Raw genomic sequence first — 27569 nt, 5'->3', positions numbered from 1 at the left:
TGTGTTGCCGGGCTTGAATGCAGTGGCTATTGACAGGTGTGATGTAGCTTCAAACTCCTAGCCTCAAGCGATCCTCCCATTTCAGCTTCCCAAGTAGCTGGGACTAAGCCACCTTACCCTCCAAATCAAATTAGTAACTAAATCCTCTGAATTTTGTCATACGTCTTTTATTTTATTTTTGAGATGGAGTCTCACTTTGTTGCTCAGGCTGGAGTGCAGTGGCATGATCTTGGCTCACTGCAACCTCCGCCTCCTGAGCTCAAGCAGTTCTCCTGTCTTAGCCTCCCGAGTAACTGGGACTACAGGTGCATGCCACCACGCCAGGCTAATTTTGTATCTTTAGTAGAGATGGGGTTTCACCATGTTGGCCAGGCTGGTCTCGAACTCCTGACCTCAGATGATCCACCCACCTTGGCCTCCCAAAGTGCTGGGATTACAGGCATGAGCCACCGTGCCCAGCCGGGATGCTTGTTATTTATTTTTGAGACGGAGTCTCCCTCTCGCTCCCAGGCTGGAGTGCAGTGGCGGGATCTCGGCTCATTGCAAGCTCCACCTCCCAGGTTCACGACATTCTCCTGCCTCAGCCTCCCGAGTAGCTGGGACTACAGTACCCACGACCACGCCCAGCTAATTTTTTGTATTTTTTAGTAGAGACGGAGTTTTACCATGTTAGCCAGGATGGTCTTGATCTGCTGACCTCGTGATCTGCCCACCTAAGCCTCCCAAAGCGCTGGGATTACAGGTGTGAGCCACCGCGCCTGGCCCCCAGGATGCTTATTAAAGAAGTGCCTCCAACCTCAGAGATAGTAATTCAATGGCTCTGGAGTGGAGCCATATGATCTATAGATCTTATTTTGAGCAACAGCTTTAAACAACTCTTTTTCTTGAAAAGTCCTTCACTTTTCTTGAAATCCACTGTTGGCTTATTCAATAGTGTGAATTTTCACTCCTTTCCTTCCTTACTACCTTTCCTGCTGCATAAATTCCTGACTCCCCCACCCTTCACATACCCCCTGGGCTATATCTTGTGTCTTTTTCTTCCTCTCCAAGTGGCCAGGCAAAATCCTATTCAAATTCTTTTTTTTTTTTTTTGAGACGGAGTCTCGCTCCGTCGCCCAGGCTGGAGTGCAGTGGCGTGATCTCGGCTCACTGCAAGCTCCGCCTCCTGGGTTCACGCCATTCTCCTGCCTCAGCCTCTCCGAGTAGCTGGGACTATAGGCGCCCGCCACCATGCCCGGCTAATTTTTTGTATTTTTAGTAGAGATGGGGTTTCACTGTATTAGCCAGGATGGTCTCGATCTCCTGACCTCGTGATCCGCCCGCCTCGGCCTCCCAAAGTGCTGGGATTACAGGCTTGAGCCACCGCGCCCGGCCAATCCTATTCAAATTCTATCCATCCTTCAAGGTTATTCCAGAATTCTCCCAGGCAGAATTAATCTCTCCTTTCTCTGGGCTCTCTGAGCAATCCAATCTGTACTTACCTTTATTACAGAACATAATCTTAGTTTGGATATGAGTGGTTCGTTCTCATCTCAAAGCGTGGTTCCCAGAGCAGCAGCATCACCATAACCTAGCAACTTGTTAGAAACCAAATTCTCGGCCGGGCGCGGTGGCTCAAGCCTGTAATCCCAGTACTTTGGGAGGCCGAGGCGGGCGGATCACGAGGTCAGGAGATCGAGACCATTGTGAAACCCCGGCTCTACTAAAAAAAAAAAAAAATACAAAAAGTTAGCCGGACGTGTTGGCGGGCGCCTGTAGTCCCAGCTACTCGGGAGGCTGAGGCAGGAGAATGGCGTGAACCCGGGAGGTGGAGCTTGCAGTGAGCCGATATCGCGCCACTGCACTCCAGCCTGGGGGACAGAGCGAGACTCCGTCTCAATAAAAAAAAAAAAAAAAAAAAAAGAAACCAAATTCTCAAGCCCCACTCCAAAACAACTCAATAAAAAACTCTGGGGATGGGACCCAGCAATCTGTATTTTAACAGTCTCTCCAATCTCCAATTGGTATGGTATCTCCTTTGCTAGACTGTGTTTGTTGAGGGCACGGGGTAGTGAGTTTATCTCTTTCTTTAGCATCTAGTCTAGGCAGGCAGTTGCTAAGTGATCAATAGTGAATGAATGATTGGAGAGCACCTTAGACGGCTTTAACAACACTTTGCAGATTATACTTGTATAACACACCCTACATTTCCACTGCATACATATCCATGGCTGTTTACCCTTCCATTCTTGCGTATCCTTGGATCTGGGTGGACTAGCCTGCCTCTCCTCCCTTGTCCTGTCTCACCCTAAGCCAAGGACAGAGCTCTGTTCTCACTAATGACAGATGATATCAGAGCTTAGCAGATATCTGACTGCAGGGATGCTGATGGAATTGTTCGGTTGTCTCAGTTGATACACACATTTAGGTTTCAAGAACTTGGACATGAAAGTCATGGCTGCCGGCCTGTCTCCCTGCAGCCTGGTCCTTTGGCAGCTGAAATTTCTGGCAGTTGTGTGGAAAATACCTTCTCCTCCCCAAAGTGAGGGTAGGAATGAGGGTGGGGGATAAAGGAGAAAGAGAAACCAAAATCTAGAAACAACATGATACAATGAAGTGACAAGATAGACTGTGGGCTTTGGATTCAGGAAACTTGACTCCAAATCTCAGGTCTTCCATCATCATATAAACCGGGACAAAATATTTAACCCCTCTGCAGTTGTTTCCTCAGCTGTAAAGTGGGGATAATACTGTCCCACTCTGTAAGTAGTGAGAATTTAATTAGAATGAAAGAAATGAAAATGCTTCCTGTAATGCTAGCACAAAGCCTTAATACAAGTTTTGTTTTTGTGATTTGAAAAAGGCAATACTGGGGTGATTGCTGGGCTATGCCATGTGGCTATACCAGTTACCACCCAAAGTGATATCCAGACAAGTGGATTTCAAAATGCCAATCCTGGCTGGGTGTGGTGGCTCACGCCTATAATCCCAGCACTTTGGGAGGCTGAAGTGGGTAGATCACCTGAGGTCTGGAGTTCGAGACTAGCCTGACAAATGTGGTGAAACCCCGTCTCTATTAAAAATACAAAAATTAGCCAGGCGTGGTGGTGCGCGCCTGTACTCCCAGCTACTCAGAAGGCTGAGGCAGGAGAATCGCTTGAACTCAGGAGGCGGAGGTTGCAGTGAGCTGAGATCATGCCATTGCACTCCAGCCTGGACAACAGAGCGAGACTCTGTCTCAAAAAAAAAAAAAAGTGCCAATTCCAAAAGCAGCATGTGTGATGACATCTGTTGTGGGGAGGGACTACAGGTGTGGGCAGGAGGGGATGGTCATGCCAAGGGGACTTTTTAGTGAATTTTTTCAGGCAAAAAACCCCTACTACCACTACCAAAGCTGAGATGATCCATAACAGAGGACAGAGGATACAGGCAGCTTTCAAAAAAATATTGATCTGTACCAGATGGGCTGATAAGGCCCAAACACTTATAAACCAAAGCTGCGGTCTCTCAGGTCTTCAGAGAAGCTACACAAAATACTATGATTTCATTAGCATCCATATATGTATCATTTTCCACATTTTACAATTCTCGTTTCACAGGGAAGGTGAACTAATTATAATGAAATATCAATAATGTATCTTAAATAAGTAACATATTGCTGGAAAAAATTTAAGTTAAAATGCACTACATAATAGTGCAGAAACAAAGTGCAGGTGGCAATTTTAAGACATGAAAACAATGCTGAATCAGTAGTGTTTGGAGTGATACATTTTGCCCATTTTTGGCCAGTCCTAGAGCAGTACTCACCACAAGCTGCATGACAAATGTGAACTAATGAGGCTAAAATAAGGGAAGACCAATAGAATCACTCTAGAGTCTGTTTCACAATGAGATACTCCTCCCCGTTCTGGAAACAGTGATCTGCTGTAGTTCCTATCCTCCTGTGGCACCTATCCCTGCTGCAGTACCTATAACCAGATGTCCTCCATCATCCAGCCTCCAGGACAAGTGGTGCTCAGTGAGTCACAACCTGAGGAACAGCTGCTGATTACCGATTTGTATTCCTGTTTATACTCGACTTGGGTAGCCAGGATTTTCTCGTTTGTCTTGAATATATTTACTTCTAAAAAGACTGTGTTAGTCTTGTTGGGAGGTGAGCAGAGGAATGTTTACTTGCTAGCAAACATAGTAACAAACCGGTTCTCACCCCTCATAAACAGAAAGCCCATTGTCTGTGCCGTGAAAAGAGGACTACCTTGTCAGGAAGATTTTACTTCTTACCTCTACAAGAAAAAGGGCTCGTATTAAAATCAACCTGTGGTTACCACCCTTAGAAATGTTGTTTTCAGATATTCCTATTCCTAGTCTTAGAGGCAGCCATGGAATATATAGTCTCCTCTGACCTTGGGGTCAGGAAGAAAGGGAAATCTATTCATAAAAGGAATTTAAATTCTGGCCTAGGCCTCTCAAACCTGCTTCAAGTGAAAGAAGATAGCTTAACTAACAGGAGCCTCAAGTTGAATGTCTTTTTTTTTTTTTTTTTTTTTTTTTTGAGATGGAGTCTCCCCGTGTTGCCCAGGCTAGAGTGCAGTGGCGTGATCTCGGCTCACTGCAACCTCCACCTCTCAGGCTCAAGCGATTCTCCGGCCTCAGCCTCCTGAGTAGCTGGGATTACAGGCGTGCACTACCCCGCCTAGCTAATTTTTGTATTTTTAGTAGAGATGGGGTTTCGCCTTTTTGGCCAGGCTGGTCTTGAACTCCTGACCTCAGGTGATCCGCCCACCTCAGCCTCCCAAAGTGCTGAGATTACAGGCGTGAGCCACTATGCCTGGCCTGATTCCTTTAATACAGGCTCAAGCACAAGTACCCACACGTATACTGTTGGTACAAACTTCTTTTTTTTTTTTTTTTTTTTTGAGACAGAGTCTCACTCTGTCACCCAGGCTGGAGTACGGTGGCGCGATCTCGGCTCACTGCAAGCTCCACCTCCTGGGTTCACGCCATTCTCCTGCCTCAGCCTCCCGAAGAGCTGGGACTACAGGTGCCTGCCACCATGCCCGGCTAATTTTTTTGTATTTTTAGTAGAGACGGGGTTTCACCGTGTTAGACAGGGTGGTCTCGAACTCCTGACCTTGTGATCTGCCTGCCTCGGCCTCCCAAAGTGCTGGGACTACAGGCATGAGCCACTGCGCCTGGCCTGGCAGAATCTTCTTAACAAGAGGGTCTCTCCAGCACATCTTTCCGAGAGCTAAGTTGGTGGGGAAAACAGACTTTGCACTCATTTGGCCGACTGCCTGAGCAGGGTCTAGGAAAAATGCCTTTAACCCCACCTCTGATTCCTTGCTCCTATGCTAGAAGACTAACACATCTATGCCTACTGAGCAAGGAGCTTGTCTGGGGTTAGGGCACTCTCATCAAAAGGCATCTTTGATGTTTTTGAGCTGGCGCACAGCCAGATCTACAGGGAGGCTAAACTTGAGGCTGCTGAGGCGACTGAGCAGGTTGAGGGCACTCTCAAAGCCTGTGTGTGCCATGTAGCTCCATGGCTGGTAGTGAGGCTCGATGAGTGACCCGGACTTGCAGATGAGGTTCACCCAGGACACTAGACGCTGCTCATTCAGTGCCATGCACACCAAGGCCTTCAATTCTGAGTCTGCACTGCGCTTAAAAGGGTCGTGCTCTGTCAGCACTATGTGGATGGCTGTCAGTAGGCTCTGTTTGGGGGTGACAACAGTGCCTCCCGTAACAGGAAGGGCGAAGGACTGGGAGAGCTTCCGGGCTGGGGATTCCACATAAGCACGGCCGTTCTTAGCATGGTAGTACTTTACAAAGAGCTCCCAGGGGTGCATGGCCTCTGGGGCCGAGGAGAAGGCTGGCAGCAAACAAGCAATAGGAGCCATAACAAGGCTCATCCCTGGGGAGGAGGCATACAGTCCGTGGGCCAGCAGGTCCCTCACAGCCACCGTTAGCTCCTTCCGCACAGCCACAGTCAGCTCATCCTTGCCTCCCAGAGAGAGGTCCTGGAGGTTGGCAGAGGTGATGACATGGTCATGTGGCTGCTGCCTCAAGGCTAGCTGCTTCACTCTGTCCACTGACACCTCCAGCCTCTTCAGCAAGGGAGAGTAGTCTCTGTCGGCCTGGCCCCTCTGCCACAGGGTTGGAGGGATCTGGCCTGTGGCACAACCAAACTGGCTAACAGCAAAGATCTGGAGCACGGCCAGCGCTCGCCGCATCAGGTGCAGCCCCGTCTCCCGGACTTTCTTCACATCCTCTGCCTTTGCTGCTTAGAAAAGACAGTGGCTCATCAGTGAGAGGCCATGATGGCACAGAGCTACACTCAACAAATCACAGGCTGAGATCATTCTGAGCCACATGCTGGGTCTCACATGAAGGCAAGAGCCACCCAGGATGTAGCTGGACTTCCTTTTTCTGGTTAATAATAGCTGTATTAAGATATAATTCACATACCATATGATTCACCCATTTAAGGTGTTCAATTTAGTGGTTTTTAGTATATTCAAAATTGTATAACTGTTAACTGCAATCAATTTTAGAATATTTCATCCTCCCCAAAAGCAATTCCATACCATCAGCATTTCTCATTCACCTCTTCTCAACACACCCAAGCCCTAGGCAACCACCCATCTACTTTCTGTCTCTAGAGATTTGCCTGTTGTGGAAACTGCACTTACTTTTGCTGTTTCCTGGAGGCGGTCTGCTGCTGCCTGTTCTGCTGCAGCCATTTCCTGTCTTCCCACTGGCCTTGCACTCACAGTGTCCACCACCTGTCTGCAAGGGGCTTCCCACTTCATCTGGAATCAGAAATTATAGAAGAGACACTTATTTAGCCCTTTATGGCAGCTCTTTAAAGGAAAATACTTAATGGTGCCTATTAGAAACAAGAATTTCACAAAATCTTGTCCTATTTAATTGCGTAAAATGAGGACTGGCATACAGTAGTTGGCTCAATAAACATCTGCTAAGTGAATGAACCATGAATCATCATTTTATGGATGACAAAAGTGAGACTAAAGAGGTTAGTAACATGCTCAAGGACATAAAACCAATGAGTATGAGAGTGGAGATTTTAACTGTCTGATTCTGAAACCCATGCTCTTTCTACTCTGCCAATGCTGCCTCCTCTACTAAGCCATCAAGCCTCTTAAATAGTACATCAAGAATTGGTACCTTTTGGCCGGGCATGGTGGCTCATGCCTGTAGTCCTGGTACTTTGGGAGGCTGAGGGGGGCGGATCACTTGAGGTCAGGAGTACGAGACCAGCCTGGCCAACATAGTGAAACCTTGTCTCTACTAAAAATACAAAAATTAGCTGGGTGTGGTGGTGGGAGCCTGTAATCCCAGCTACCCAGGAGGCTGAGGCGGAAGAATCGCTTGAATCTGGGAGGCGGAGGTTGCAGTAAGCCAAGACTGTGCCACTGCACTCCAGCCAGGGGAACAGAGAGAGACACTGTCTCTCCCCCCGCCAAAAAAAAAAACAGAAAACCAGAATTAGAACCTTTTTACTAGTACTCAGAATAAGTATAATTATTATGACACCTGTCCACCCTTCTCATCCCATCCCCTCCTCTAACCTTGGATGAAGCTGATGAACATCTCGAGGTCTCGGATCTGAGTTTTCAGTTGCTCAACCAACTGTTCTTTGACTCGGGCTGGGTTGACGATCTGAGCCACCGCTGCATCTACCCGCTGACGAAGTTCTTCAGTGGACAGGGAACTGATGTCCTCATTTAGATTCATGTCCAGTTTCTTTATTAACTCATCTATGATCACCTATCCAGATCACAAGCAATGAGCACACCCTTTGGAATTTTTAGGGAGAGGGTTAGGGAGGAGAATCTAAAAATGTCTTCTGTCCTTAAATGGAAATAAAAAACAGGCCTCTAAATTTGTGAAAGTAAATGACTTAACTGCTGATTGATCAAGGTGAGGACAAAGACTCTCTACTTTTAAAGTAAAAAGAACCCTCAGTTCTCTGATAAAAATGGATCCTTCCACTCACAGTAAATTTCTACCAGGCTAGTTAGATTTCACTCAAGAGAACAACAGTATAAAAAATCCAAAGTGGCTGATGATCCAACAAGCCTTATATTTAGTTGCTCTAAAGGCTTCAAGGAGAATATATACTGATTTTTAAGAGACAGGGTCTTGCTCAGTCACCCAGGCTAGGGTCCAGTAATGTGAGCATAGCTCACTGTAACCTCAAACTCCTGTGCTCAAGCAATCCTCCTGCCTCGGTCTCCCCCATAGCTGGGACTATAGACACACGCTACCACCTGGTTAATTTTTAAATTTTTTGTAGAGACAGGGTCTCGTTATGTTGCCCAGGCTGGCCTCAAACTTCTGGCCTCAAGAGATCCTCCCACCTCAGCCTCCCAAAGAATTGGCATTACAGGCATGAGCCACAGCACCTGGCCTGATTTTTCTTAATTTCTAATCCTTCTTATCCCTTCTTGCCCTACTGTAGGCAACTAAAGAAAAATCTCTATAAAATATCAAGATGCATTATAGCCAAAATATCCTAGTGACATTATTAGGAACCATTTAAAATTCTGATAATAGGCTGGGTGCGGTGGCTCACACCTGTAACCCCAGCACTTCGGGAGGCCAAGGCAGGTGGATCATTTGAGGTCAGGAGCTCAAGACCAGCCTGGCCAACATGGTGAAATCCCACCTGTACTAAAAATACAAAAATTAGCTGGCCGTGGTGGTGGATGCCTGTAATCTCAGCTACTCGGGAGGCTGAGGCAGGAGAATCGCTTGAACCCTGGAAGCAGAGGTTGCAGTGAGCCAAGATCATGCCACTGCACTCCAGCCTGGGTGACAAACTGAGACTTTGTCTCAAAAAAAAAAAAAAAAAAAAAAAATCTGATATCGTAAACTCCAGCCCAGCCAGAAAAACAGCCACAGCACAGGGGTAGAGAAACATGCAGGGGAGGTTGTAACTGTATCTCTACCAAGAGATTTACCTGTCTACCCAGGTCTTACCTAAATAAACACAGTATTAAAGTCAGCCTGGATTCCTGGCATGTTTATCAAAAGGTGGTGAGTAGTAGGAAAAAGCTAGATTACAGCCAGGTGCGGTGGCTCATGCCTATAATCCCAGCACTTTGGGAGGCCGAGGTGGGCAGATCACCTGAGGTTGGGAGTTCGAGACCAGCCTGACCAACATGGAGAAACCCCATCTCTACTAAAAATACAAAATTAGCCCAGCGTGGTGGCACCTGCCTGTAATCCCAGTTACTTGGGAGGCTGAGGCAGGAGAACTGCTTGAACCCAGGAGGCGGAAGTTGTGTTGAGCTGAGATCACGCCATTGCACTCCAGCCTGGGCAACAAGAACGAAACTCCATCTCAAAAACAAAATAAAACAAAACAAAAAAGCTAGATTACATTGTATGATGGGCCTAAGTAGAATTTTTTAAGTGATCAAATGAAGAAATTATTGTTATATTCTTATTCCTATTATTAATTACAACCACCAAAAAGAAAGAGCTCAATTATCGTATTACAAAACTTTGGAACCTGTGTTTTCCATGTATGAGCAAAGAATGGTTCCTCATAGTAGTAAAATTTCCCTTTGATTTGGGCCAGCAGAGGGATTCTCAGTAAGGCCAAAGGAGAATTGAGCTGAGAGAGGATGCCCTGTGAATGCTGGAAGGGACAAGTTAACCTCGGGCAGTGGTGGAGGTTCCTCTGGGGTCTGCTCACCCGCTGTCTTTCCAACACCACGGACTGTGGCAGCGAGTCGTAACTGCCCTCTTGATAGGCAAACGTTTCCAGGTCATCTAGCTGGGTCTTGAGCTGCAGTATCAGTTCTTTCTGCTTCTCCCTTTGGGTTTCCAGACGCTCTTGCTTTTCCTGCTCACTCTAAGGCAAGAAAATAATTGGGTCTATTATGCAGGAAAAGGGAAACTCAGGGCACATTAAGAATCTGCTCCAGCCAGTAATGACCAATAAAATATAAGATGTTTCCAATAATCCAAATGAAATACACAATTCATATGATAGATTCAAAAGTAAGAATAATTATTTCATCCTAGGCAATTTGTTAAATGGGTGTTTTCTTTAAGAAACTATCTGTCCCTCATTGGAAATAGGATATTAATACAATAAGGCTTTTTGTTAAGACTGCCTTTTTTCCCCCAAAGGTCTAGTTAGGGTAGAGACAACCTATCTCAGCCAAGATAGATCTCCCAGGAATTAAGACATGCCATTCTCCACAGCCAGTTACCATAACACAACTCCTGATTACTCTGTGCAGCCAAATTTTGCAAAAGAATCTGGGGTAAGGGTGTGAAGAGAGGCTTTAAAACTCATAACCAGCTGGCCGGGCGCAGTGGCTCACGCCTGTAATCCCAGCACTTTGGGAGGCCAAGGTGGGTGGATCATGAGGTCAGGTGATTGAGACCATCCTGGCTAACACGGTGAAGCCCCGTCTCTACTAAAAATACAAAAAAAAATTAGCTGGGTGTGGTGGCGGGCGCCTGTAGTCCCAGCTACTCGGGAGGCTGAGGCAGCAGAATGGCGTGAACCCGGGAGGCGGAGCTTGCAGTGAGCAGAGATCGCGCCACTGCACTCCAGCCTTGGTGACACAGCGAGACTCCGTTTCAAAAAAAAAAAAAAAAAAAACTCATAACCAGCTTTCCTAAGGTTCACCAAAGTACCTTTGATGTATGATAGACCACTTCTGAAAAATCAAAAGAATCAAATGCACCAGGAGTGGTGTCTCACACCTGTAACTGCAGCACTCTGGGAGGCCAAGGCAAAAGGATCACTTGAGCCCAGGAGTTCGAGACCACCTTAGGCAACATAGTGAGACTTCATCTCCACAAAAAAATTTTTAAAAATTAGCTGGGCATGGTGATGCATGCCTGTAGTCCCAGCTACTTGAGTGGCCGAGGCAGGAGGATTGCTTAAGCACAAGAGGTCAAGGCTTCGCAAGACCCATCTCAAAGAAAAAAAAAATTAGTCAGGCGTGGTGGCATGGTGGTCCCAGTCACACAAGAGGCTGGGACAAGATGATGGCTTGAGTCTAGGAGGTTGAGGCTGCAGTGAGCTTTGTTTTCACCACTGCACTCCAGCCTGGGCAATAGGGCGAGACTCTGTCTCAAAAAACCAAAACCAAAAACAAAAGAGTAAAAGGCAAGTGCCTAGGCCAGTGAAAAAAATCCAAAAGCCACATAGTGGGGATGGGAAGGTAACAATGTTTTTTAAAAAAAGTATCTGTAAGTTTTGCTGACTAGTGACTCCTTTTTCAACTGTTGGCCACCAGTAGTTTCTGCATTTCAATTAATAAAAATGCTTCAGGGTGGTAAAGTCTTGTCAACGTATTCTCAAACACTGGTTCTTCCTTGTCTTTCTTGAGTCTCAAAAACAAAAAGCAAAACCAGCAAATCATTTGTAGGGGTAAGGCTGCGTCTTAAACTAGAAGTCTACAGCGTATTACATTTAACCTTAAAACGGTACTTACCAAGCCCTGAAGAAGTAAGTAATGAGAGAGAAGAAATGAAGAAAAAAAAAAAAAGAAAGAAAAAGAAAACAACAAATTAACTTTTTGTTTAAGTATTTAAAATGCAATCCTCTTGCTTTAACTTTGCTCAACATGAAAGCAAGCCTTTTCTCAGGACAGTCCCTCTGTAATCCTTTCAGAGCGCAGTTGCATACTGTTAGAACCCTATCCCGCTTCCCCATTTGGTGAAGGCCTAGTTCTCCTTTAAGAGGTTTCCCGATTTCCCCAGGCATAACTAAACATTTCCTCTAGAGTTTGTACACACTTCTAGTCTAGCTCATATCACATTATTTGTTTAGGATTCTGTCTCTTCTAGTCTATGAACTCCTTAAGGACAAAGGTTTTGACTTTGAACCACAAATGCCAGGCACAGTGTCTGGCACCAGATAAGTTCTCAACATGCATTTGTTGTATGTTACCGAACTGAATTAAGGAAAGTATGGCCGAACGCAGTGGCTCATGCCTGTAATCCCAGCACTTTGAGAGGCCAAAGCAGGCAGATCACCTGAGGTCAGGAGTTCGAGACCAGCCTGGCCAACATGGTGGAACCCCGTCTCTACAAAAACTAGCCCGGTGTAGTGGCATGTGCCTGTAATCCCAGCTACTTGGGACGCTGAGGCAGGAGAATGGCTTGAACCCGGGAGGCGGAGGTTGGAGTGAGCCGAGACCGCACCATTGCACTCCAACCTGGGTGTCATAGCAAGACTCTGTGTCAAAAAATAGAAAAAGAAAAAGAAAAAGAAAAAGAATGACAAATTCCAAATAATGAACTCTGAGTGGAGAAGGTTGTCTAACCAGCCCAAGGAGAAAGAACTGGGGAAAAGTCTTTGTTTTTGTTCTGTTACCCAACTTTATGATGTCAGGGAAGAAAGAAATCAGCCATAAATTTTAATTCCATTTTCATGACCAAGTCTGTTGAACTCTGTCACTTGCCATGGTAGCTACGATATGCTATTTGCTAGAGTGTGGGCAAACAAGAGAGAACAATGAGCTCTGGTGCAAGGCAGGAAATAACATAAATCATTTCCAGTATGAAGTAAGGTAAGAGAAAATATTGGTTTAAAATATTTGGGGTCGAGGTGGGTGGATCACTTGAAGTCAGGAGTTCGAGACCAGCCTGGCCAACATGGCAAAACCCTGTCTCTACTCAAAATACAAAATTTAGCCGGGGATAGTGGCACATGCCTGCAGTCCCAGCTACTAGGGAGGCTGAGGCAGCAGAATAGCTTGAACCTAGGAGGTTCAAGTGAGCTGAGATCGTGCTACTGCACTCCAGCCTGGGCGACAGGGCCAGACTCTGTCTCAAAAAAAAAAAAAAAAAAAAATTGGGGGCCAGGTGTAGTGGCTCATGCCTGTAATCCCAGCACTTAGGGAGGCTAAGGTGGGAGGGTGGCTTGAGGCCAGGAGTCAGAGACCAGCTGAGCAACATAGGGAGACCCCCACCTCTACAGAAAAAATATTTTTTTAAATTAGCTAGTCATGGTAGTGTGTATTCAATGTATAAATACAAGATTACAACTTGCAGGTGGATTGAGCACTACTTTTTTTTTTTAAGGTGGTACAATGTTTCTTTTTCCTTTTTTTTTTTTTTTTGAGACAGGGTCTTGCTCTGTCACTCAGGCTAGAGTGCAGTGGTATGATCATAGCCCTCTGCAGCTTCCAACTCCTGGGCTCAAGTGATCCTCCTCCAGCCTTCGCCTCCCCAAGTGTTGGGATTACAGTCATGAACCACTGCACACAGTGTTTTTGTTTTTTTTTTTTTTTTTTGAGACAGAGTTTCACTCTTGTTGCCCAGGCTGGGGTGTGATGGCGCGATCTTGGCTCACCACAACCTCTGCCTCCCAGGTTCAAGCGATTCTCCTGCCTCAGCCTCCCAAGTAGCTGGGATTACAGGAATGCGCCACCATGTCTGGCTAATTTTTTTTTTTTTTTTGTATTTTTAGTAGAGACAGAGTTTCATCATGTTGGTCAGGCTGGTCTCAAACTCCCAACCTCAGGTGATCCGCCCACCTCGGCCTCCCAAAGTGCTAGGATTACAGGCGTGAGCCACTGTGCCCGGCTAGTTTTTAATTTTTATGGGTACATAGTATATGTAAATATTTATGGGGTACATGAGATGTTGCTACAGGCATGCGATGTGTCATAATCACATCATGGAAAATGGGGTTGGCCTACTGTTTCTAAAGGTGAAAATGAACAACAGAGTTTCCTATCACGTAGAACCTTTGGTGCTGTCCACCCCTTTCTAGCCCTTAAATCTGGCAGTTTGAGGTGGCTGCTCCTTGTGTAAGGAGTTGCAGGTATGTGGAGAAGGGTGGAACAGTAAACACAGGATTGCACTGGAAACAGTTCAGATTAAAATAAACAAACCATTATTTGCTTGATAAATCTTCTTGGCTAAAACCAATGTAAGTGGGAAGAAAGCCACATGTAGATTGTAGTTTGAAGAATAAAAAGGTGAAAAGGGATGGGGCATGGTGGCTCACGTCTCTAATCTCAGCACTTTGGTAGGCCGAGGAGGGCAGATCGCTTGAGCTCAGGAGTTCGAAACCAACCTGGGCAATGTAGTGAAACACCGTCTCAACAAAAAATAAACAAAATTAACTGGGTGTGGTGGCACACACCTGTAGTCCCAGATACTGGGGAGGCTGAGGCAGGAGGGCTGCTTGAGCCCAGGAGGCAGAGGTTGCAGTAAGCGGAAATTGCGCCAATGCAGTCTGGCCTAGGTGACGGAGTGAGACTCTGTCTCAAAAAAAAAAAAAAAAAAAAAAAAAAAAGTGAAAAGGCAGTGTACCTCAACACTTCCAATAAAGCTAGCACTTTGTGCACTTCCAGAGATGCAAAGCTTGTAAGGAAACGTTTACCTGGTGTCTTATACATAGTTTCACTACTTCTGGGGTAGGCACACTGAATCGATCTTGTCAGTTACCAGAGGACCTCATTCAGAATGCCTAATGATTAAGCAGGATGGAGGAAGAGTTTAAAAATTTCAATATTATAGCCTGCACGGTGGCACACGCCTGTAGTCCTGAGGCTGAGGCGGGAGGATGGCTTGAGACCAGGAGTTTGAGACCAGCCTGGGCAACATACCAAGACCCCCCCCCGCCGCCCCCGTCTCTTAAAAAGGAAAAATTCCAACATTAGGAAATTTATATAATCAAGAGTTGTGTTTATTTCAGTTACTAAGAGACCCTGCTGTTAACCCAAACTCCCACCCAGAGAAGTGTAGACTGCCTAGATTTTAGGAAAGCAGGGACAGGGAGTTAACCCAAATTTCCACGGATTCCAACTCACTTTCCTTTCCTTTGCCAATTTTCCCAATCCCCAGAGTCGGGGTCCTCTAGCAGCAAAAGTGTTCAAGACTGAGATACGTGAAGGAAAGGTGAGTGGGCACAGCACTGCTCTTGGCTGCTCTGCTGCCCTCAATGACTCACTTCGCTCACCGCTCCTCTACCACTCACGCCAACACGCACCGGCATCTCTCCACATCTTCCGTGCACACCGCTCACCCTCAGGTTCCCAGGCCTCTGTCCTCTTGCCCTTCAGCCGGCCCCGCACTCCAGTCCCCTGGTCTCCGACACACGTACTCACCGACCGAGTCGGGGAGCCTTCTCCCTTCATGCACCATCATCCGGGTCTGGATCGCCACCCACACGACCCCACTATTCCCATATCCCTCGCGGCCCGGCTCCAGCCACTCACCTGGTCCTCGCCCCGCAACCGTGGCCGGTCCCCTGGCAGCCCATCGCCCTCATCGCTGGCGGGGTCGCCGGGCCCTTCGTAACCTAGGACGTGAGGGCAGCCGCGGAAGGCGAAGTCTTCGAGCTCCCTCAGAAGGCGCTGCTGCTCCGCCGGCGCCCCGCGCACCACCTGGCGCAGGCGGAACTGCACCTGCGCGAAGTGCGAGGACAGCGCCAGCAGCGCCGAGTCCAGCCGCCGCCGCTCTGCCCGCAGCCGCCGCAGCGTCCGGCCCGGCGAATCCGGCGGGGAGCCCGGGGCCGCGCCAGGCTCCTCGGCCGTCGCCTCTTCCAAAAACGCGGTTGCCCCAGGCCGGGCCTCCGCCACCGCCCCCACTGGGGCCCAGCGCACCGCCTCGCACGGTGGCAGCGGCTCCTCTTCCTCCTCCTCTTCGTCTTTCGCCTTTGGCCCAACAGCCGCCACCACCGTTACCGGCTCTGCAGCCACTTCGATAGCCGCCATCTTCCCGGAAACACCGCCGCACGTCAGCCGCGCCCCCCCTGCTGCCATGGCAACGGCGCGGTGGCCTGGAACCCCAGGGGAGTGGTGGGCGGGGCCTGAAGTACCGAAGTCCCCGAGGGCGCGCCTTCCCGGGGGATTTAATTCAGGACAATAATGTTTTATTGAGCGCCTATTGTGAATCAGACACTGAGCACTAAGCGTCGGAGAAACAGGTGAATGATACCGGGGAAAAGTCATTCCCTGTGTGTAAGCGTCTAGGGCAGCCTTTGCCCTGGTTCCAGCAGATGGGTTGTCTATTCCTAGTCTATGCATTCCTGAAGACCCCACGGTGAAGGGCTGCAAGAATGAAGCTCTCCCAGAGTATCTCCAGAGTGCAGATCCCTTGGCTGCCAGGTCATGTTCTCTCTTCCTCTGAACTGTTCTCCCCACCATATAAGGAGAGGCAGCTGCTGGGGGCGTCCCCAGGATCTAAAGATAGCGGCCCCTGCCTGGAACTCTAAATGCCACCCTGGAGCGGGAGCTGCAATGGCACGGTGAGTGTTTCCGGCTCCTGTGCTCCCCCTGGCCCTTTCCCTGGAGATTCCCTGCTCCAAGTCTTCTGGGCGCTCCAGGTTCTGTGAGGCCCCATGGGAGCCCCAGACCCCTGGTCTCTGTAACTGTGGGGTGAGGGAAGGTGTGACCTGAATGTTCTCCCTGACCTCCTAGTTTCGCACGTTCTATTCTTCCCAGGTTCACACTCACCACAACCACTCACTCCTGTCATTCCCTTCCCTTTCACCCCCTGTCTCATTTAGCTCCACTTTGAAAAAACTGTAGCATCAAAGGTCCCTGGGTAGTCCCTTCCCAAATGCCCTCAGTCTTCCCTCTCCCACCCCTATGAAGCCCCACCTCAACTTCTCTTCAGGCAGCACGCCCGGACCCTGTGGTACGACAGGCCCAGGTATGTGTTCATGGAGTTTTGTGTTGAGGACAGCACCGATGTCCACGTGCTTATTGAGGATCACCGCATTGTGTTCAGGTAGTGGCCCTGCCGTCTGAGGGCCTGGCTTCCCAGGAACCTACCCCTTCTCCTAATGTCCCCACACGGAGTATTCTGCATCTCCTCAGCTTCATTGTCTTCTCAGCTGCAAGAATGCCGATGGAGTGGAGTTGTACAATGAGATTGAGTTCTATGCCAAAGTGAACTCCAAGGTAAGGGTGAGATGGGACAGTAAGGTCTGGATGGAAACCAGGCTGCCCAGGGAAACTGGAGATTAATTCTAAACCCCAGACCCTAAGAATGAGGCTCTCTTATCTGGCAGGACTCCCAGGATAAGCGCTCTTCCCGCTCTATTACTTGCTTTGTGAGGAAATGGAAGGAAAAGGTGGCCTGGCCGAGGCTTACCAAGGAGGATATCAAGGTGGGTGTGTGGAAAGTGGCCTGCTCCGTCTCTCCATGTACCCAGGTTACAGCTGGGATTGTCCTTGCCTCCTTTCCAACATTGAATCACTCACCAAGTCTTGCCTAATCTTTTTTTTTTCCAACTGTATTAGTCTCTCTTACTTTTTATTTTTATTTACTTATTTTTTTGAGACGGAGTTTCGCTCTTGTTGCCCAGGCTGGAGTGCAATGGCATGATCTCGGCTCACCACGGCCTCTGCCTCCTGGGTTCAAGCAATTCTCCTGCCTCAGCCTCATGGGTAGCTGGGATTACAAGCATGCACCACCACGCCCAGCTAATTTTGTATTTTTAGTAGAGATGGGGTTTCTCCATGTTGCTCAGGCTGGTCTCGAACTCCCGACCTCAGGTGATCTGCCCGCCTCGGCCTCCCAAAGTGCTGGGATTACAGCCATGAGCCACCGCGCCTGGCTTATTTTTTTACTTAAAGTTCTGGGATACATGTGCAGATCATGCAGGTTTGTTACATAGGTATACATGTGCCATGGTGGTTTGCTGCATCTTTCAACCCATCATGTAGGTTTTAAGACCTGCATACATTAGCTATTTGTCCTGAGTCTCTTTTTATTCTCTTGGTAATCTCTCCCAGTTAACTACTTTCGTTGTAGGTGATGAAATGTGTAAGACTCCACTTCAGATATTGGCACTGCTATGAACATGGTCTTTCCCTTTACTGCAACTCACAATCAAAACCTTTGACTCTTTTTGTGTGTGTGTTTGTGTGAGATGGAGTCTCGCTCCCATAGCACAGGCTGGAGTGCAGTGGTGCAATCTCGGCCCACTGCAACATCCACTTCCCGGGTTCAAGCGATTCTCCTTCCTCAGACTCCTGAGTAGCTGGGATTACAGGCTTGTGCCACCACGCCTGGCTAATTTTTGTATTTTTAGTAGAGGCGAGGTTTCACCATATTGGTCAGGCTGGTCTTGAACTCCTGACCTCAGGTGATCTACCCGGCTCAGCCTCCCAAAGTGCTAGGATTACAGGCGTGAGCCACCGCGCCCGGCCATTTCTTTTTCTTTTTTTCTTTCTTTCTTTCTTTCTTTTTTTTTTTTTTTTTTTTGATTCGGAGTTTCGTTCATTGCCCAGGCTGGAGTGCAATGGCATGATCTCAGCTCACTACACCTCCACCTCCCAGGTTCAAGCGATTCTCCTGTCTCAGTCTCCCGAGTAGCTGTGATTACAGGCATGTGCCACCACACCCGGCTAATTTTGTATTTTTAGTAGAGACAGGGTTTCAACATGTTGGCCAGGCTGGTCTCAAACTCCTGACCACAGATGATCCGCCTGCGTCGGCCTCCCAAAGTGCTGGGATTATAGCCGTGAGCCACCGCACCTGGCCTCGGCCAATTCTTGTTTTCTATATTCCAGTCCCAGAAGTAGTTTCCACTGTAGAAATTAATTGATGAGTCTTATTCTTTCTTTCTTTTTTGTTTTTTTTTTTTTGAGACCGAGTTTCTCTCTTGTTGCCCAGGCTGGAGTGCAATGGCGCCATCTCGGCTCACTGCAACCTCCGCCTCCTGGGTTCAAGCGATTCTCCTCCCTCAGCCTCCTGAGTAGCTGGGATTACAGGTGTGTGCCACCACGCCCGGCTCATTTTTATTTTTTATTTTATTTTATTTTATTTTTAGATAGAGTCTCACTCTGTCACCCAGGCTGGAGTGCAGTGGCGTGATCTTGGCTCACTGCAACCTCTGTCTCCTGGGTTCAAGTGATTCTCCTGCCTCAGCCTCCTGAGTAGCTGGGATTACAGGTGCCCACCACCATGCCCAGCTAATTTTTGTATTTTTAATAGACACAGGGTTTTGCCATGTTGGCCAGGCTGGTCTTGAACTCCTGACCTCATGTGATCTGCTCGTCTCGGCCTCCCAAAGTGCTGGGATTACAGGTGTGAACCACCGCACCTGGTCATTTTTTGTATTTTTAGTAGAGATGGGGTTTTGCCATGTTGACTAGGCTGGTCTCGAACTTCAGACCTCAGGTGATCTGCCTGCCTCAGCCTCCCAGGGTGCTGGGATTACAGGCATGAGCCACCATACCTGGCCCTGATGAATCTATTCTTTCTAGTAGTGGCTTACAACTAGGCTCAACTGATCTCCTAAATATTAATGAATTCACTACTTAATTTCTTCCTAGTTCAAGCCTCACCAACATACAGTGAGAAGTTTGTTGCATATTTTCAGTCCCATTTTCAATCCATTCTCTGCATTGCCCTCAGCATGGTCTGTCTAAAACACACATTTGACCCTGACGCTCCCCCACTTAAGGCCCTCCAAAGTCGTCTCCTCCTTAAAGGTTGAAAACTGACTGCCTGATGGCTGGATCTGGCTCTCAGATTTGTTTTAATCTTTATAGTGTCAAAAATTATTTTAAGGCTGGGCGTAGTGGCTCATGCCTGTAATCCCAGCACTTTGGGAGGCCGAGGCAGGTGGATTGCTTGAGGTCAGGAGTTCAAGACCAGCCCAGACAACATGGTGAAACCCTGTCTCTACTAAAAATACAAAAAATTAGCTGGGCGTGGTGGCGCATGCCTGTAGTCCTAGCTATTCAGGAGGCTGAGGCAGGATAATCGCTTGAACCTGGGAAGTGGAGGTTGCAGTGAGCTGAGATCGTGCCACTGCATTCCAGCCTGGGCGACAGAGCGAGACAACGTCCCCCCCCCAAAAAAAGAAATTATTTTGACTTGTTACTGACATTAAAAATTTTTTTAGTTGCTGACATTTAAAAATGTGCATCTTCTAAAAATCCAGACTATAAGCTTCTGTTGAAAAATGGGAGGCTGAGAGACGTGGCTCACAATCCCAGCACTTTGGGAGGCTGAGGTGGGTGGATTGCTTTAGGTCAGGAGTTCAAGACCAGCCTGGACAACATGGCGAAACCCCATCTCTACTAAAAATACAAAAAATGAGCCGGGCGTGGTGGTGCGAGCCTGTAGTGCCAGCTGCTTGGGAGGCTGAGGTGGGAGAATTGCTTGAACCCAGGAGGCAGAGGTTGCAGTGAACCAAGATCTCACCACTGCACTCCAGCCTGGGCAATAGAGTGAGACTCCATTTCAAAAAAAAAAAAAAAAAGCCGGGGGGGCCAGGTTCGGTGGCTCACGCCTGTAATCGCAGCACTTTGGAAGGCCGAGGCGGGCAGATCATGAGGTCAGGAATTTGAGACCAGCCTGGCCGACGTGGTGAAACCCTGTCTCTACTAAAAATACAAAAGTTAGCACAGCGTGGTAGCACGTGCCTTAATCCCAGCTGCTCCAGAGGCTGAGGCAGGAGAATGGCTTGAACCTGGGAGGCAGAGGTTGCAGTCAGCCGAGATCACCCCACTGCACTCCAGCCTGGATGACAGAGTGAGACTCTGTCTCAGAAAGAAAAAAGAAAAAGAAAAATGGGAGAATCTAGCCCCACTGTTATACATCCCCAAATGCCTGGAGTTGAAGTTTTCAGTGGATCATGTACTTCACCTCACTTGCTCCTTTTCATTACCTCCCTGACTCTCTTGGGTATTTGAGCTTTTGATTTCCTGCCCTTTAGGTTGAGATCCAGGCACCATAACATAACACACTAGCACATCCCACACTCTCTGCCCCAAGCGTTATCTTCTAGCCACAGCAGACTGTTGTGTTTTATCTGTTTTGCAAAAACCAGGCTGTTTCTCACCTCTGTACCTTTGCTCAAAGTATGCCTTCTTCCTGAAAAGTCACCATCATTACTACCTTCACCCACCCAATCCCTGTGCATCCTTCAAGGCCCTGCCACTCCAGGAACCTGGGTTCTTGTAACTCCTTTTGGGGTTCCCATGATGTCCCCTATATAACTCCACCACCACACTTTTCAACTGTATTATAGTGCTTTATTTATATCTCCCTCCCCAGCTTGCTTCCGAATGGCTGGGACAGTGTGTTGACCTTTTTTTTTTTTTTTTTTTTGAGACAGGATGTTGTACTGTTACTCAGGCTGGAGTACAGTGGCATAATCAAAGTTCACAGCAGCCTCGCCCATCTGGGCTCAAGCAATCCTCTCACCTTAGCCTCTTGAGTAGGTGGGACAACAGAAGTGTGCCACCATGCCTGGCTAATTTTTGTATTTTTTGTAGAGACAGGGTTTTGCCATGTTGCCCTAGGCTGGTCTCGAACCCCTGGGCTCAAGCAATTGATGTGCCTTGGCCTCCCAAAGTGCTGTGATTATAAGTGATAGCCACTGCGCCCAGCTAGATCATTTTTATAAACCCAGTGTCAAGCTGAGAGTCTGGCCATAGTATGTGTTCAGTAAATATCCTTTTTTTGAGACAGTCTCACTTCATCGCCCAGGTTGGAGTATAGTGGCATGATCTCGACTCACTGCAACCTCCACCTTCCGGGTTCCAGTAATTCTCCTGCATTAGCCTCCAGAGTAGATGGGATTACAGGTGCCCACCACCATGCCCAGCTAATTTTTGTATTTTTAGTAGAGACGGGGTTTCACCATGTTGGCCAGGCTGGTCTCGAACTCCTGACGTCAAGTGATCCACCTGCCTCAGCCTCCCAAAATGCTGGGATTACAGGTGTTAGCCACTGCACCCGGCCAATAAATATCCTTTGAATGAAGAAGTGAAAAACTTTTTTTTTTTTTTTTTTTTTGAGACAGAGTCTCGCTCTGTCGCCCAGGCTGGAGTGCAGTGGCGCAATCTCGGCTCACTGCAAGCTCCACCTCCCGGGTTCACGCCATTCTCCTGCCTCAGCCTCTCCGAGTAGCTGGGACTACAGGCGCCCGCCACCACGCCTGGCTAATTTTTTTTGTATTTTTAGTACAGACGGGGTTTCACCGTGGTCTCGATCTCCTGACCTCGTGATCCACCCGCCTCGGCCTCCCAAAGTGCTGGGATTACAAGCGTGAGCCACCGCGCCTGGCCAAGAAGTGAATAACTTCTTCCCTGTATAAATGTGGAAACTTTGGAACATGGACCTTGAAGGGTTGTCTCTGACTCCATGAAATGCAGCTTGTCTTTTTTTTTTTTTTTTCTGAGACAGAGTTTCACTCTTGTCGCCCAGGCTGGGGTGCAGTGGCGCGATCTCAGCTTACTGCAGCTTCCACCTGCCAGGTTCAAGCGATTTTCCTGCCTCAGCCTCCCAAGTAGCTGGGACTACCCCGCCCAGCTGATTTTGTATTTTTAGTAGAGATGGGGTTTTACCATGTTGGCCAGGCTGGTCTCGAACTCCGTACCTCAGGTGATCCACCCACCCTGGCCCCGCAAAGTGCTGGGATTACAGGTGTGAGCCAGTGCGCCCAGCTGCAGCTTGTCTGTCTTATTGGTTGACTCCTATGTTGCTTTATGATACAATTATCTTTCCAGATGTGTTGTCTCCTCAGTCAATCGGCTCCTGAGGGTAGGACTTTTTTTTTTTTTTTTTTTTTTTTTTTGAGATGGAGTCTCGCTCTGTTGCCCAGGCTGGAGTGCAGTGGCGTGATCTCGGCTCACTGCAAGCTCCGCCTCCCAGGTTCACGCCATTCTCCTGACTCAGCCTCCCGAGTAGCTGGGACTACAGGCGCCTGCTACTACGCCCGGCTAATTTTTTGTATTTTTAGTAGAGACGGGTTTCACCATGTTAGCCAGGATGGTCTCGATATCCTGACGTCGTGATCCGCCCGCCTCGGCCTCCCAAAGTGCTGGGATTACAGGCGTGAGCTACCGTGCCCAGCCTTTTTTTTTTTTTGAGATGGAGTCTTGCTGTGTCACCCAGGCTGGGGTGCAGTGGCACAATCTTGGCTCACTGCAACTTCTGCCTCCTGGGTTCAAGCGATTCTCCTGCCTCAGCCTCCCGAGTAGCTGGGACTACAGGTGCCCGTCACCACGCCTGGCTAATTTTTGTATTTTTAGTAGAGACAAGGTTTCGCCATATTGGCCAGGCTGGTCTTGAACTCCTGACCTTGTGATCCTCCTGCCTCGGCCTTCCAAAGTGCTGAGATTACAGGCGTAAGCCACCACGCCTGGCTGGAGGGTAGGACTTCTGAGATTTTCAGACTCTATCATGCCTAGCTTTGTGTGTAGATTGGCAGGTTCCTGGTAAATCTTTGTGGATGATGATGATGACATGGGAACCTGGAGGGGGCTGGTGAAAGGGGTGCAGTTGGGAGGACTATGGACCTACTGACCCTCTTTTCCCCAAGCATGCTCCCATGCATATGCCCACACTCTCCCACACACTCCTGCTCCTGCCCTCCTGGCCTGTGACTCTTGGTGCTTCTTCTTGCAGCCAGTGTGGCTGTCTGTGGACTTTGATAACTGGAGAGACTGGGAAGGGGATGAAGAGATGGAGCTGGCTCATGTGGAACATTATGCAGAGGTGAGAGACAACACCTGCTATGTTCTGCCCACTTGATCATTCTTTGTGCTTCTCTGCACACATGTCTCTGGAGGATTGTCACTGGGGCCAAGCTGAGATACACAAGCTCTCTAGGCAGGTTACTCATTGATGCTGATATTCTTTATGTATTTTGTGCTATGTTTATTTAATAGGGATGAGAGGAAAGAATATTATTGAAATTATATACATTGATTCACTTCTTATTCAGTGTAGAGCCTGTATTCTGAAGAAGTTTGACAAAACCTTTTTCCACTTTTCTGTAATTCTTGTTCTCCTATTTTCTGTGTGTGTGTGTGTCTGTCTGTGTGTGTGTGTGTGTGTGTGTGGTTTTCTGTCACCCAGGCTGGAGTGCAATGGCGCGATCTCAGCTCACTGCAACCTCTGCCTCTGGGTTCAAGCAATTTTGTCTCAGCCTCCTGAGTAGCTGGGATTACAGGTGCCCACCACCATGTCTGGCTAATTTTTGTATTTTTTTAGTAGAGACGGAGTTTCACCATGTTGGCCAGGCTGGTCTCGAACTCCTGACCTCAGGTGATCCACTTGCCTCAGCCTTCCAAGTGGTGGGATTACAGGCGTACACCGTGCTTGGCCTGTGTGTGTGGTTTTCTTTTCGAGACAAGAGTCTTGCCCTGTCTCCCAGGCTGGCGTGCAGTAGCTCCCTGCAACCTCCACTTCCCAGGTTCAAGTGATTCTTGTGCCTCAGCCACCTGAGTGGATGGGATTACAGGCATGCGCCACCACCCCTGGATAATTTTTTTTTGTATTTTTGGTGGAGATGGGGTTTCATCATGTTGGCCAGGCTGGTCTGGAACTCCTGGCCTCAAGTGATCTGTCTGTCTCAGCCTTCCAAAGTGCTGAGATTACAAATGTGAGCCACCAAACCTGGCCTCTGTGTGTGTGTGTGTGTGTGTGTGTGTGTGTGTGTGTGTGTGTGTGTGTTGAGCCAGACAACTTCATAGGAAGTTAAAACTAGCAGTATAAAAACTCACATCATAAATAATTGGCCCCCAATAAATCACACACTGTCGTTATATTATTTGGTTTCAGTTATAAAAACACTAGCCAATTCCAATCTGGATTTGTGTTTAAATTTTCTTTTAAGAAGGGATCAATTTACTTTTCTCAGATTAATTCCAGTGATGTTTTAAAGATGGGAGCAGTCAGCCGGGCGCGGTGGCTCACGCTTGTAATCCCAGCACTTGGCCGGGCGCGGTGGCTCATGCTTGTAATCCCAGCACTTTGGGAGGCCGAGGAGGGCGGATCATGAGGTCAGGAGATCGAGACCACGGTGAAACCCCGTCTCTACTAAAAATACAAAAAAATTAGCCGGGTGTGGTGGCGGGCACCTGTAGTCCCAGCTACTCGGAGAGGCTGAGGCAGGAGAATGGCCTGGAGAATGAACCCGGGAGGCGGAGCTTGCAGTGAGCCGAGATCGCGCCACTGCTGGCTGCGACCGTTCTTCTATGGACCATCAATGTGCAGATTGTTCTTCCTTCACTCCCTTCTCCCTTATGATTATTTTTTCTTCCCACTAGCTTTTGAAGAAGGTCAGCACCAAGAGACCTCCACCTGCCATGGATGATTTGGATGTAAGTAAAGCCTTCCCCTCAACCCTTCAGTTTCTTTGTAGCCCTTAAAAATAACCCACTAAAAAGCTCCTATCCCAGTTCCTAGCACACAGTAGTTCTCAGTGCCTGTTAACCAAATTTGAATTTGACCCAAGAGGGCTAATATTCTTTTTTTGGGGGGTGGGGGAGGAGTTTCACTCTTTCGCCCAGGTTGGAGTGCAGTGGCCTGATCTCGGCTCACTGCAACCTCTGCCTCCCAGGTTCAAGCGATTCTCCTGCCTCAGACTCCTGAGTAGCTGGGAATATAGGCACCCGCCACCACACCCAGCTAATTTTTGTATTTTTAGTAGAGACAGGGTTTTGCCATGTTGGCCAGGCTGGTCTCGAACTCCTGGCCTGAGGTGATCCACCCGCCTTGGCCTCCCTCAGTGCTGGGATTACAGGCGTGAGCCACCTTGCCTGGCCCAAGAAGGCTAATATTCTTCTCCAGGCTTTAGAAAATCCTAGCAAGACCCTCCTGCTTTCCATCTCCCCCTGTTTCTCCATCCTAGAGAAGACCTGCCCCAGCCGTAAGGAGCAATAGCATTAATTAAAATTCTGAAACTAGGGTGGGTGTGGTGGCTCACACCTGTAATCCCAGCACTTTGAGAGGCCAAGGCAGGTGTATCACTTGTGCTCAGCAGTTTGAGACCAGCCTGGGCAACAGGGCAAAACCCTGTCTCTACCAAAAATACAAAAATTAGCCAGGCATGGTAGCCTATAATCCCAGCTACTCAAGAGGCTGAGGTGGGAGGATCGCCTGAGACTGTGAGGCAGAGGTTGCAGTAAGCTGAGATCATGCCACTGCACTGCAGCCTGGGTGATGAAGCAAGACCCTGTCTCAAAAAAAAAAAAATCCTGAAACTAATGATGTATGACAAAGTAGCATTGGTTTACTTAATATCCAAAGTAAATTAAAACCTTCCATATTAGCCCTCTAAGTTGGGTGGTTTAGGAAATCACAAAAAGAAACTTGGAGAGCAGGAGGGAGGGAGCAGTATTTGTTAACACAAATGTTGCTGCTTTGCAGGGTCTACAGGTGCTTTGTCTTTTTTTTTCCCCCTAGGATGATTCTGACAGTGCTGACGCAATAAGTAATTAACTTTCTGTGACAGCAAAGCTGGGAAGGCGGCTGTGGCTATTTTCCAGTTGTTCTGGAAAGCTAGCGCCTAGGCCTTTGTCAGCGCTTTGGCTGTGCATCAAGTTCCTCTGAGATCTCTGAACTTTCCTAGAAGCTTTATTAAGGGTTGTCCTTCAAGTTTGTCTTCCTCCTAGGCACTTGACTATGGCTCCACATCAGATGCAGGGTCAGGGAGGGGTAGACTGGTAGGGCTTCTGATTTCTTTCTAATCTCTGTGTTTCTAATTAATTGGTTTCTAATCTCTGTGTTTAGGCCACTTGATTATTTGAGTACGTGTATGTGTGTGGCTAAACAAAAGCCAAAGAAGAATGCAGATTATAGAAATCTATACTATGTGTGCATATGGGGCAAAGCAAAAAGCCAAAGAAGAAACAGATTATAATAAATCTCTAGGAACTGTTCTGTGTCTGTTTCCTTCTTGTACTTATTCCTCCTGGTGGCAAGCCTCTTCTCCCTCTAGTAACCAAGCTGGGGTGCTCCCTCTTGCCCAGATTTGTGCTCTGATTTCTTACAGCTAATTCTGTCATCTCTAGAACCAGCCACTTCAGCTTCCTGCACACTCTAGAAATCTCTTTATACTTTTTTTTTTTTCCCGAGATGGAGTCTCACTCTGTCGCACAGCCTGGAGTGCAGTGGTGCAATCTCTGCTCACTGCAACCTCCATCTTCCGGGTTCAAGCAATTCTCCTGCCTCAGCCTCCCAAGTAGCTGGGACTACAGACGTGCACCACCAGGCCCAGCTAATTTTTGTATTTTTAGCAGAGATGGGGTTTCGCCATGTTGGCCAGGCTGGTCTCGAACTCCTGACCTCAAGTAATCCACCCACCTCAGCCTCCAAAATGCTAGGATTACATGTGTGAGCCACCACACCCGGCCCTCTTTATACTTTTAAAACTGATTGTTACTGTAGTTAATGTCTATGTTTATTTGTCCAACAGCTATTCCATTTGTACATAAACATTTTTTGAGTGCCTAATATGTACAATTGACTGTAACTTAAACAAAATAAATGCATTGCCGATAGACTTTGCTCTTGAACTCATGGTAAACTATTAGGATTTACTTTAAAAGTAAACTTTATTTATTTATTTATGTTTGAGATAGAGTCCTTTTTTTTTTTTTTTTTTTTTTTTTGAGACAGAGTCTCGCTCTGTGGCCCAGGCTGGAGTGCAGTGGCGCAATCTCGGCTCACTGCAAGCTCCGCCTCCCGGGTTCACGCCATTGTCCCGCCTCAGCCTCTCCGAGTAGCTGGGACTACAGGCGCCCGCCACCACGCCCGGCTAATTTTTTTGTATTTTTAGTAGAGATGGGGTTTCACCGTGGTCTTGATCTCCTGACCTC

The 27569-nt window shown here is 47.9% G+C and overlaps 2 protein-coding genes across 8 annotated transcripts; one reads left to right on the top strand and one right to left on the bottom strand.

Annotated features, from left to right (window-relative positions):
• Nucleotides 1–3409: 3409 nt before the first annotated feature.
• RUNDC1 (RUN domain containing 1) lies at nucleotides 3410–15744 on the bottom strand. Of its 3 annotated transcripts, XM_055256907.2 has the most exons (6): nucleotides 15210–15719; nucleotides 11469–11474; nucleotides 9707–9865; nucleotides 7572–7770; nucleotides 6672–6791; nucleotides 3410–6259 (listed from the first exon to the last, which is right to left on the bottom strand). In XM_055256907.2, the coding sequence occupies exons 1-6, from the start codon at nucleotides 15705–15707 to the stop codon at nucleotides 5394–5396; spliced, it is 1848 nt and encodes a 615-aa protein (XP_055112882.1). In that variant the 5' UTR covers nucleotides 15708–15719; the 3' UTR covers nucleotides 3410–5393. The 3 variants fall into 3 exon arrangements, with proteins under 3 accessions (XP_055112882.1, XP_055112881.1, XP_055112880.1); XM_055256906.2 differs by lacking the exon at nucleotides 11469–11474 and having other exon boundaries at nucleotides 15210–15744; XM_055256905.2 differs by lacking the exon at nucleotides 11469–11474 and having other exon boundaries at nucleotides 3410–6262; nucleotides 15210–15707.
• PTGES3L (prostaglandin E synthase 3 like) lies at nucleotides 15720–27251 on the top strand. 5 transcript variants are annotated; one of them, XM_063629147.1, is made up of 7 exons: nucleotides 15720–16240; nucleotides 16612–16725; nucleotides 16832–16898; nucleotides 17009–17107; nucleotides 23371–23460; nucleotides 25017–25070; nucleotides 26482–27251. In XM_063629147.1, exons 1-7 carry the CDS (start codon nucleotides 16104–16106, stop codon nucleotides 26488–26490), a joined length of 570 nt encoding a protein of 189 aa, XP_063485217.1. In that variant the 5' UTR covers nucleotides 15720–16103; the 3' UTR covers nucleotides 26491–27251. The 5 variants fall into 5 exon arrangements, with proteins under 5 accessions (XP_063485217.1, XP_055112897.1, XP_055112900.1 ...); XM_055256922.2 differs by having other exon boundaries at nucleotides 26155–27251; XM_055256925.2 differs by lacking the exon at nucleotides 16612–16725 and having other exon boundaries at nucleotides 26155–27251.
• Nucleotides 27252–27569: the final 318 nt, after the last annotated feature.

This window comes from Symphalangus syndactylus, chromosome 20 (assembly GCF_028878055.3).
Source record: "Symphalangus syndactylus isolate Jambi chromosome 20, NHGRI_mSymSyn1-v2.1_pri, whole genome shotgun sequence".
NCBI classification, from domain to species: Eukaryota; Metazoa; Chordata; class Mammalia; order Primates; family Hylobatidae; genus Symphalangus; species Symphalangus syndactylus.
This window is presented reverse-complemented; position numbering and strand designations above follow the sequence as displayed.